Source organism: Lucilia sericata, unplaced genomic scaffold (assembly GCF_015586225.1).
Source record: "Lucilia sericata isolate MDLA Ls3-8-SP2 unplaced genomic scaffold, ASM1558622v1 Contig000204F_arrow, whole genome shotgun sequence".
NCBI lineage: Eukaryota > Metazoa > Arthropoda > Insecta > Diptera > Calliphoridae > Lucilia > Lucilia sericata.
This window is the reverse complement of record NW_023994232.1, coordinates 325,920-338,233: the sequence shown is the minus strand read 5'-3', so window position 1 is coordinate 338,233 and position 12,314 is coordinate 325,920. Positions and strand designations below refer to the sequence as shown.

Below are 12,314 nucleotides of genomic sequence, written 5' to 3'. Positions count from 1 at the left end.
ACTAGTACACTAACCTACCGGAGGCTCATTGATGTACGATTGTACTTTCGAAGATAAAATTGTACCAATTTTACTAACCCTGGTGTAAGGGCTAAATGAAATATGGGCAGAAGTCAATCAGTTTCAGTAAGGTTCGCCCTTCTTGCAATAGATTATTTCCAAATTTGCGACCTATAGTTTGATAACAATGTTTTCGTGAATGAAATCGTCTAGGATATAATCAGTGGATATACATTTATACTAATATTTTCTTAGGAATATTGGTCCTTTACCCACCAGTCGGCTTAGAATAATTTTCTGACTTGATTAAGTTATATCCGTCTGTCCTTCGTCCGTCCATTTTGAAGATAATTCAATGAAATTTGACACATGTCATACATTTGGACTACGAAAGAACCTATTGCTTTTGGTTTCACCTAGTTTCCATGCAACCGATTCGATTCATCTAAAAAATTCGACTCATCTAAGTACATAAATATGTATAAGCCATAACAAATCAGTCAATTTTCTTAGTGACCGACCTCATTTAATCATAGTGCTCATATAAATCCTCCTTTTCATCAATAAATTACTTTAATTTATCGGAATTAAAGTAAAAAATAACATTTAAATTTTCTTCAGAATCTGCGTAGGGTATCATCTGATTGGCCATGACCGATTATATCCGTATAGATTATGAAAATGGTAATGATTTTAAGAAAAAGTATTTAATTTTATTTTTAGTACTCAAAAAACTGGTTGTGAAACTAAATAGGCAAAATTTAAGGACCCAAGTTTTGTCCCAAAAGTCCTTCTGATTTGTTTAAGCTTTTTTTAAACGCTTTGCTAGTAAAGTAACTGTCATATGACTTACCATAAAGCTATTAAGTTTTTTGTTATAAAAAAGCAAATATCGTATATTACTTGTACTAAAAATAAATTCGAAATGCGCTTTTATTTTCGGTATAAAAAGAGTATTACAATTTAAATATTATAACAGTTATTTTTAATATTTATGTTTATAGCAAGATAAAAGAACACTTATTTTATAAACATTATTTGTATGCTAAAAGTATAGGATACAAAGTGTCCACATCCAAGATGATAATTACTTTCCATTCACTTTATGCTTATAGTGCAATTCCTTTGATGGACAATCTAATAATAATTTAAAAACAGTTCGAATTTATTAAATGAAATTGTGGTTAAAATAGTTATTTTACAAAAAATTTTAACATGTTGCCAGCAACATTGTTTATATGTACGTTGTTTTAAATGTACAGAGAAGTCAATTTAAAGGATGTTTCTTATTTATATGCATTTAAATTTTTATTCATACATATTTACCAGTCTAACAAATTAATGTTGTGCAACATTGCTTAGCAGCAATAATGTTGCCAGTACACACCAAATGTTTACAAATAGTCCTTTTTGTGTAGTATGTAAAATTAAAGAAATACAAAATTTCATTGAATTTGTGGTGGTGAAAAGGAAATTCATTGAAAAAAATATACCGAAAAAATACAATAAGCGCATGTCCTTTAAGGATGCTAAATGTTGCAAACACATTGTTTATGGGTAAAAATATTTTAAACAACACAACGCAAAAGTAGTTTCAAGTTGTGCATCACATTGTTAACAAGCGTCTAGCGGTTTTAGGATATATGTATAAAAAACAAAACAATAACAAATGGTTTAAAATATTATTTATAAAAACAAATAATAAAATTATAAAAAACAACAATAAAAAAGTTATTATGGCAAAAGAAAAATATAAATTATTTTAAAAAGTTATTAAAACGTTTAAACAGTGAATAATGTTAAATGAAATAAAGAAAAATCTTAAAACATTTTAAAAAGAATAGTGTCTCAAAAAATTATAAAATTATTAAAAGAATAAAAAAAAATAAATAAAATTTAATAAAAATAAATCAAATGTTTTCAATATGACCATAACAACTAAGGAATTCAGTGATCTATTACAATATTTCTCTGTGAAAAATGCTTCCAATCACATTATATCGTTGGCTTTAACAGTCAACGATTCATTTGTTGTGGGATTTAAACAGCAAACCGTTACATTCGAGCAACCGCCCTGGGATATACTCGATGGAGATAATGCTTCAACGTCATCACTCTTCAATCAATACATAGATAATTCCTCCAGCCTACAATATGCTACCAATGATACATTTTTAAACAAAACCCAATTGAGTGTCAAGAAACGCAACAGTACGGAAATACCCATATGGTTGATACCATGCTACAGCATTATTTTAATATTTGCTATTGTAGGCAATTTACTGGTGGCCTCAACATTGTTTCAGAATCGTCGTATGCGTACAATAACAAATGTGTTTTTAGCAAATCTCGCAATTTCCGACATGCTGCTGGGGGTCCTGTGCATGCCCATCACTCTGGTGGGAACGTATTTGAGACATTTCATTTTCGGTGAATTGGTGTGTAAATTTATACAATTTGCTCAGGGTAAGTATTTATCTATGGGATTACCGCCATTAAATCAACATAGATATACATACGTATGTATGTGAATTTTACTAAATAAACAAAAAGGAAACATAAAAAAGCACCAGAAATGTTTATGTGGGCACATTTATTTACTTGTGACAATCCGTTTGAAATTGGAAAAATTGCTTGTTACTCATACACTGCAGAAAGGAATAAATAAACACAAATTCCAATTTTTAGTTAAACTCTACAAATCATGATTCATGATTAACTCGGTTTTATGGCATGTATGTAAATATCTTCACATTAAAGAACCAAGCGTAGAACTATATAACTAACCATTCAAATTTATGTGGTGTAGTTATAAAAATAAATCTTTTTGTCATTTAATCTCTAGTCAGTGTGTATGGGGTAAAGTCTAAAAAAATCAATCGTCGAATGGTCAAAAGAAAAATGACCAAATAATAATATGAACATTTATCAAGAATAATGAGCCGTAGTCTATTTTACTCATTGTTATTGAGATTTATTTGTTTATGCCGAAAATCTTACAATTACGGTGACTTAGTGAGGATTAAAACATACAGTTTTATGCATTAATAAATATTTATTTCATTTGCCAAAAAATGACTAAAGTTCAAATTACGAATAATAGATAAATAAGCGAAACTAATGTCTTTAATTATGCGTAAACAATTTTATGAAATAACGTGATAATTACACAGTGATATAACAAAACAAGGCGATGCTGATCATATAATACCCTACACCAGTTATGAGTATAAAATATGATTTAGTTTTCATATTAAAGCATTTAAGTTGAATTGTACCTTGCCTCAGATATACTTAAGCCATTTATTGTTGAAAGACTAATTTTCTGAAAAAAGGCTTTATAAGGGGCTTGGAGAAATTGAACCGATTCTCATAAAATTTAGTAGGTTGATTTACGGTTACATAAAATGTATTTAGGCTGAATTTCATGACGACATTAGTCTTTTTAAGCCAATTGTGGACATTTAACTCATATTTTGAAGGGGACTTTGTGAAGGAGCTAGGGTCAAAGGAGGACCTATTAATTCAAAATGCATCCGGGGACGGACAGACAGACAGACGGACGGACAGATGGATGGACATAGCTAAATCGGCTTTAAGGTGGATATAAGACAAATATTATTGTGCGTTACAAACAGTATACCCTCCCTAATAAAGTGGTGTAGGGTATAATTATGAGTCCATTTAAACCGACTTTGAAATAATTTGTTTTATTTTTTCCAAAAAATAAACAAATTTAATATTGATTAAAAAATTTCTGATAAACAGACGCACAGTGGTAAAGAGGGAAAAAATTCTGTAACATCTAAACGGTTTTTCCGGTTATAATGAAGTTTTACGTGTGTAAAGAGGAAGTGTGGTCGAGTTTGGAATTTGTTTATGTTTTGAAATTTGGACCTCAAGGTTCCTACTTTGCGAAGAACTTTTTTGTCCTTTCACATGTAAAATGAAGGTAGAAATATTTAAAATTGTATAGACTTTAGCATTGATAGTGAAAAAGTTATTTCCCTCATTTTTATTTCTATACCACTGTGCGCGGCTAAAAGGTGGAACGAATTATTTGCATCCGAAGGGTATGAGGCGCCTAGGAGGATATCTAGAAATGAAATTAGGCAAAAGATCTTGGTTGGATTAATTCGTTACAAAAATCAGTACGTTACTTACATCAAAAGTGGTATACAAAAATGATATTTAACCATATTAAGTAAAATTTAATTCATTGTCTTCATTTTATAGAAAATTAATTGAAAATGGTGTTCATGTTCGATGCAATAAATCATTATATAAACAAAACAAATAAAAATGTTTTGTAATGTCAATTATAATTAATTTCAATATGTAAATAAATATTCCATTATAGGTAGTTTATTATTAATAACCATAATGATTTATGTACATTCAACTTATATTTATTAATTTTAATTGGTCAGCAATGCAAAATATACATACATATGTGTGTATGTTAATGGATATAAATAATAGATAAATATGGTAATCCCTGCAAAAAAGGAGAGGTTGTTATGTTCCACACTGGCCGAAAAAAAAGCCTATTTATTTTAACAACATTATGCTCTACATCACAGGGATTCCTTGCATCTGGCAAATGTGTTTAAATCTTAAGCTTATTTTTTTCGTACTTCAAATTTTGTTATCGGAAAAACTATTACCATTTATTGTTCACTATTATTGACATTCTAACACCAACCAAAATATTTTTTTCATAAAAACTAAAAATGTTAGAACAAAAAATTCACACAGTGAAATATGTATTTTCAGTGTCCTTTTAAAAACAATTAATCATGTCTACCTTAAAACATATGTAAGTATGTATGTATGTAAAATTAAACTTTCAAACTATCAGGAATGACATATAATCGATAAAAGAAAACAAAACTTGTTAATGTGATAAAATCCATTATCGGGTTTTTAAGTTATTTGGTCCTGGCAGATGTACCCTTATGGCGAATTATTCCCCTTCTACCCTACATATGTATATAGGTATTTCCAGCAAAAAGTCTAGTTTTGTCACGACACGTACTAAAACTCTATATTGAAGTCATGTAAATAAAAGAAATACTTATTTGTATGTATGTTTTTGAAACAACAACAACAAATAATTGTAAACTGACAGTAAATATGAATGACATTAATACGTACTTTACTCAAACTACATATTGCATTTCTAAAAGTTTAAATAAAAGGCAAAAATACTAACACAAATACTTACAAATAGAGAAATATTCCTGCATACAAAAATACTTATGTCTACATATAAAATACCTCAATGTTTAATGCTTAAAATTGCACTATTTTGCCTCATATGTATTTCACATAAATATAACCCTACAAGCATTCGGATACAAATTCAAATGAATTAAAAATTTAACAATAATTTGGTAAATATTTAAGAGAATTACTTTAAATTGTATTATTTATTTTACAAAAGTTTTAATTGACATATGTTTGTTTGCTGGGTATATTGATGTCACCATTGTTAGAATGACTTTGTGCGGATGGTGACATTTTTAACCATAAATAAATTTATTCCAGCAATCAAACACATAAATTACGTTGTAATTAAAACAGAAACCAAAAATTACAACAATGACAAATTTTGAAATAATTTTAATAGAATTTTCTCACATATAACAACATTAGAACGTTTTACCCAAAATCCCTTTTTCATTTTAAACGAAATTTAAGGTTTTTTTGGAGGCCGTACGGTTTACACAAATTGATTTTGTACAAAAAATAAAAACTAAAAGTATGTACAATGAAATTAAAAATAATAAACTATCAAAATGTCATTTACAAATTTAAGAATTAAGTTGTTGGTGCAATTGCAACAAAGGTGAGTTCACTATGATAATAGCAACTGTCAGTACAATTCTTCAAAACATTTATGTAAATGTGAAAAGGACTTTTTGCTTTAAAACTAATTTTTAAAATTTCACCATAATAGGGTATTTGTTCGGTTATTTGTTTAATTTTTGTCGAATAATTGAATTTTGCCAAATTAAAAAAAAAAGAAAAAACACAAAACACATTCATTACTTTTAATTATTGAAGTTTCATGGAAATATTAACAATTCCAGTAAAATCAATAAGGATTAATACATTATGTTTAGATGTACACATTAAACATGTGTGCATGTTTGTTGATTATTATTATTATTATGTGAACAATTTTAAAATTCCAATATGTTTAGCAGTTATAAACCTACGTATTTATCTAAGAAAATCTTAAACAAATATTATTTCTCTTTTTCATTACAATAGGTATATTGATTGAAAAAATAACAATACAAAAGAAAATGAAATTCACACATGTAATCGTCTACATTTACATTTCAAATCAATTTTGTAAATTTGAATATTTGAACAATTTGGCGCCAGTCTGAAGTAATTGAAAATGGGTCAATACATGCTCTACATATTATTTGCAAAACAAAAAAGCATAATCTTAAGCTTTAAACTTATCAAATATTTGACAAAAATGGCGTGACCCCTACAACATGAAGTTTTTGATTTTCTTGAAATATATATTTATTTCCACAGTATAATAAGCAATAACAAAAATCATTTAATACCAAAAAAATATTTATCAAAAAATAGTGGTTACGTTATTTCTTCAAATATTTAAATGAGCCTTTAAATAACTGAAAAAAAAAAAAATACATTTATTTAAATTAACCAAAATTCGACTCTAACTCATATACTATAATTTATATATCACAATTATTGCGAGTTATATATTTTCCATTTAAATATTATTTTCCATTATTAAATATTATTGATTTCTTGTAATCTATAGAGGGACCAATTGTGTCTTTACTGTATCTTTTTAGTACACCAAGGGGTGATGTAGGAAATTAATAAAATTTATCTGAAAGAAAATTACATTCATGATTTTCTATTCTGATAGTTGGTCACCTTTAGTCTCAATAGTTGGTCACCTTTTTGTTGGTTCCTCTTTGAGTGTTTTTTTTGTTGAATCAACACAAAATATAATGTTGACATTTTTTACCAATTCTGTTGGAAATGTTCAAATGTGAAGAAAGTTATTTTTTAAACCCACATAAGCTTTCACTTTTCTTATCATACATATACAAAAATATGTATATGTATGTAGAACCCTGCAGTTCGAGGTGACTGGAATAAACAAATAACCACCCTATTTGTAAAGGTACAGTGCAGCAAAACTATTTTCAAGTATCATCTCCTTATACTTGACATTTTCCCCTATATTAGGAAGGATTTACATAACACGCGTTCTACACGGCAATACGTTATGTACTTCTGGAAAAAATAGAAGTTGTGATTTTATTAGTAGTTTCTAAGCGTCTGTCGCAAAAAGGTTATAAAATTAAAACTTTTCGAAGCCCAGTAGAACAAAAATAAGTAAGAAACTATAGTCGGTCGTGGCCGAAAACATGATACTCTACACTAGTGAATTATTTTTCATAATAAAGAATTTATGTTGAATTTTAACTTGGATAGGCAAGGTCATCAAGGCTTTCATAAAACTTGGTTGTGCCGCTTTTTAGCGAGATACAAGTATATTTAACTTAATTATGAGATAAAAATCGCTTTTCGGGGCTAGGTGACCGATTTTAGCCATTTTAAATAGGCTTTGTTCTTGGGCCATAAAAGTGTATGGGGCAAATTTCATCAAATTATCTTGAAAATTGCGTCCTTTAGAATGCGCACAAGGTTTACATGGATACACAGACGGATGGACGGACATAGCTTAATCGACTCAGATTCTGAGCCGATTGGTTTACTTTAAGGTGGCTGTAGATACACTATAGTAGTGTATGGTATCATAAATTTCGTCTAAAGTGAAAGAAAAATATATCAAAAAACTTGAAACGCATTAACGCGGGAAACGCCTCAACGCTTATTATATACTTTTTGCTTTACAAAATGTACCCAAGTGTTAAATGATCTAAAAATATATAAATTGAATCAAGCAAGAGATACTTTGACTTCAGGCAAAAGTGCTGAGAGGAGTAAGATTAAGCAACATATTGTGGCACGTAAATAAAATATGTAATATGAATGTGTCGTAATGGTATGTGATGGTACATAGTTGATTTGTTTTTCTTATGTTCTTGTAAATAGGAAATAGAAATATAAAAATCGGATTTATAAATTGTTCGTCATTTTTCGCAAAGGCTTAAGTATATAATAAAAATATAAAAAAAGAATCATAAAAAACAGAAATCGAATAAATAATGAAAAAAACTTATAGTAGAAAAAGCACGACCATGTGACACCCTAAACAAATTGTATAAAAGAAATTGTTGCTACTATGATTTTCTAGTCTAAATTTTAAGAAGTATAGACATTTTTGTTTTTTCAACAACATTTAGTTTAACTAACATGACATTTAGTTCAAACCTCAATTGCTTATATCGATTGAATACCAACAAAAACTTACAGTGAAAAGTAAAGATACAACTTCTATTTGATTTCTATTAATAATTGGTTTATATTGAAAGATTTTTTCAAAATGTACACAATATCAAGCGTATACACAAGTTTATCTATGCCAGCTAAAGAGTTGTAGGGTATACAGATAAGAAGCACTAATATAAACCACTATGGATTTATCAAGATGAATGATGTTATTTTTTTCCATATTTAAGATGTGCCGGAATCTGAATAACACATCAGAGTATTAAATTTTTAAAATAAAAATCACTTTAATATAAATGTTCATTTATGCGTATTTTCAAGAGTGCATGTCTCTACATATTAATCCAATAATAATTATAAATATGTTTTAATCATAAATTTTTAGAATGTAATCAGCAAAAAATGCTTTAAGCTAGAATAAATTATGAAATAAATCAATGAAATTATAATTAGTTTAATAATAATTGTATAAATAAAAGTGTTAGCAAAAAACAAGTTTTTTCCAACTAACTTTTATCACTTAAAAAAATATAGTTTATATGAAAAAGATAGGGGGAAATGAAATAAATATTAGAATGGTTCCATTTAAATTTTTTGAATAATTGTAATGATATTTTTATAACTCAGCCCACTAACATAAGCAATTAAATCAATCGGCTCAGAATCACTCATCGACATTGTGAAGTCCTTTTCAAATTAATATGTTAATCTTTTTTATATAGTTTAACAATTCCACCTACATAATAATATGTTTATATTTGTTTTGTAATTACCATAGTGCGTAGGAAGTACTTTGTGTGTGTGTGTGTGTTTTAAAAATTGTATTTGTATCAAACACATATTTCAGAATATGGCAAATGTCAATAATTATGAAAGAAACCTTAAAGAAAATACGAAATCTTTGTAATACTACGGAAAAAAATACTTTGCATTTAAATTGCTTATTATTTTACTTTTTGGAAAGTGAAAAAAAATGTTATGTTATACATATTTGTCAAAAACAACAAATAGTTAATTTCCATAAATTATTATAAATTGATTTACTTATGATTTTAAATTTTTTATACATTTTAAACCGCTTGGCCGCAATGAAAAAAATACTTATTTATGTATGTGCAAACATTCCAACTTTATTCCAACATTATTATGTAAAAAGTGTTTCCCTAGAGGCGAACATTATTTCAAAACTGCCACCAGTAACATTTGCAAAAACATCTTTCACTCATTTTTGGGGGACAGATTAAAACGTCTTTGGTGATAATTTATCAAGTTGTTGAAATGTTAAGGTGTGACAAAATGTAGAAACCTTGAAATAAAGTTTTTCAATTTGAAATGTAAATTCTGTGTGCTCTGGAACTTTAATTTTATGCTAGTTTCAAATAAATTTAAAATTTTTAAGTGAATCGTAGGATATTAATGAGCAATAGTGGTTTTAGTAATGACATTTCAAGATACAACTTATATTGTGAATTGCGCATAATGAATCATAAACTACTTGACAATTCTCATAAAGATGTTGATGATGGAAAATAATGTCAGAAATTAGCATTTAAAACGTAAGTTTGTCTTTATTAGTTATACTAGAATAGTCAAACACAAATCATGTTACATTTATTTAATTTGATATTAAAATTCTTACTTTTCAAGACGACATCTTAATACATTTTGCAATGACATTGTTTTTAAGTTGTACTAGGTTGAGGTTATGGGAACTAATTTATCATCTACACGTGCCAGTTGACTTTTGAACAAACATTATTTAAAACTTAAGTCTGTTTTATAAACTCTTTACAACTTTTTATATGAAAAATAGCAACACTTATTAAACTCATGCTGAAATGACTTTAAATAAAATGTCTTTTAAAAATTATAAGCTTTAAAATTTCCTACTTAATTATACCCTACACCATTATAGTGAGGATGTTTATAATGATGTTTCTAGCACCCAAAATAATGGTCTTACACCCACGTTAAAGAATACCAATAATAATAAATAAGTAAGGAAATAATGTATCTATTAGTATCCCAACACAAATGTTCTTACACAATAGCATTTCAAGTCATCATTTTAACAGAATTAGATAGGTACGTAAGTAAGTAGTACATACTTAATACTTACTATGATCGCCTGTAAATAAAGAGTTAAGATACGTCCACCTTCTAAATAATGCAGGCGGTATGTAGTAGTCATTGAAAAGTAAGGTCTTGAATAAGTGCAAGCCACTACAATGTTTTTGCTGGAATACTCTGGTCAAGCTTATAGATAATTCGGCACTGACGAATATATGTAATATTTTTTTTTACATTTAACAAACTTAAAAAATAATGATTTAAAAATGTGTGTAAATAAACATCCCTCAACACCAACCAGAATATTAGACAAATAGAAACCTTTTTTAATTCTTTAATATAATTTGCCATATTAATTTAATGACTTTTTAACTATAGAAATTATACGAACAAAATAAAATTTATAGTTTCAAAATTTACTCATTTTATTGTCGTTAAAAAGTCATTTGAACAAAAATAATATTCCTACTCGTATTATTTTAGTTTTCGAGGGCAAATTGTGGGTTCATAAATTTTCTTTTTTACGAACATTTTAAAGGCTGTTTGTGTGTTTTGTCAATGAAATAAATAAAAAATAAATATTATTGTTTTATTAACATTTATATGTAGCAGTATTTCTGGATATGAACATCTACATATGTATATAGAATGTTTGTTAATTCATATATAAAATTTAAATTTTGTTTTAAAGGCAACAGTTAAATTTTTTATATTTTATTTGTTTTTAAATTTTATTCCACAATAAACCAGTATAAAAGCAATTTATTAACAAATCTATATATGAAGTAATAATTTTTTGGGAATTTGCATTTTTAGAAATAATTCAAATTTGGGTAGAAGATTGGTCTCACGCCAAATGGATTTAGGGGATAAAAACGGATAAATTCGTTAAACTCAAATCTCCTTAGCTAAACAAGAAGAGTGTTATATTCAGCTATGCCTAATCTTATATACTCACCATCAAATCAATTTCAGAGCGAGTTATTAACGATAAAGTAATTTTTAAAAAGGGATTTTTATAGGGGTTTGGATTTAATATCGACCGATCATCACAAAATTTGATAGAGATATTTTAGTACCTATAAAACTAGATCATGTCGCATTTCATCGCTACACTAACACTACACTAATTGCTTGCTTCTTTCGAATTTCATTTTTAAGTCAGTTATAGCCGTTAAAGTAATTTTCTGAGGAGGATTTTATGTAGGGAGTAGAATCAATTATTCACTGATCTTTATAAAATCTTACAAAAAGATTTTAATTCCTATAAAACTTCTTTATCGTGAATCTCATCGCTTTACTGGAGTTTTTAAGCAAGTTATGCACGTAAAAGTCATGTTTGGAGTAGTACTTTATATGGGAGATAAGGTTAATTATGGACCGTTCCTCAGAAACTTGTTTATGTCGAATTTCATCGCTTATTAAAGTTAGTAATGATCGTTAAAGTCGTTTTATGAAGGCAACATTATATGTGGTCAATTATGGACAGACTCTTATAAAATTGGACAAGGAAATTAAGGTTCCTATAGAGCGTATCCATGCCGAATTTAATTTATATACTGGTGTTTTTAAGTCTGTTATGGATTTTAAAGTCTTTGTTATGGAGGATATGGGTCGATAAGGGTAGCGAAGCCCTCTGGGTATAGCTATTATATGATATTATAGAAATATGAGATTTTTTATTCGTAGCTTTAATTATTTAAATTTTATCCCAATTGAACCAGCAGATTAGAAATGAAAGATTAATTTCAAAAAATTTCAATGCAGTGGGCTGCATTGAATTGTAATCAGTGGGTGTGGGAGAAAAAAAATATCCTACATAC

At 27.8% G+C, this 12,314-nt stretch overlaps 1 protein-coding gene across 2 annotated transcripts in view; it reads left to right on the top strand.

Annotated features, from left to right (window-relative positions):
- The first annotated feature begins 1,611 nt into the window (after nt 1-1,611).
- Nucleotides 1,612-12,314, top strand: part of LOC119602001 (5-hydroxytryptamine receptor 2A-like) — a 33,911-nt gene continuing 23,208 nt past the window's right edge. Inside the window, exons 1-2 of one of the 2 annotated variants that reach the window (XM_037953306.1) lie at nt 1,612-2,211; nt 2,275-2,466. In XM_037953306.1, coding sequence (XP_037809234.1) covers nt 1,926-2,211; nt 2,275-2,466 — 478 coding nt within the window. In that variant the 5' untranslated portion in view covers nt 1,612-1,925. Of the gene's footprint in view, nt 2,467-12,314 lie in introns of both variants that reach the window. The other variant, XM_037953305.1, reaches the window with a different exon arrangement.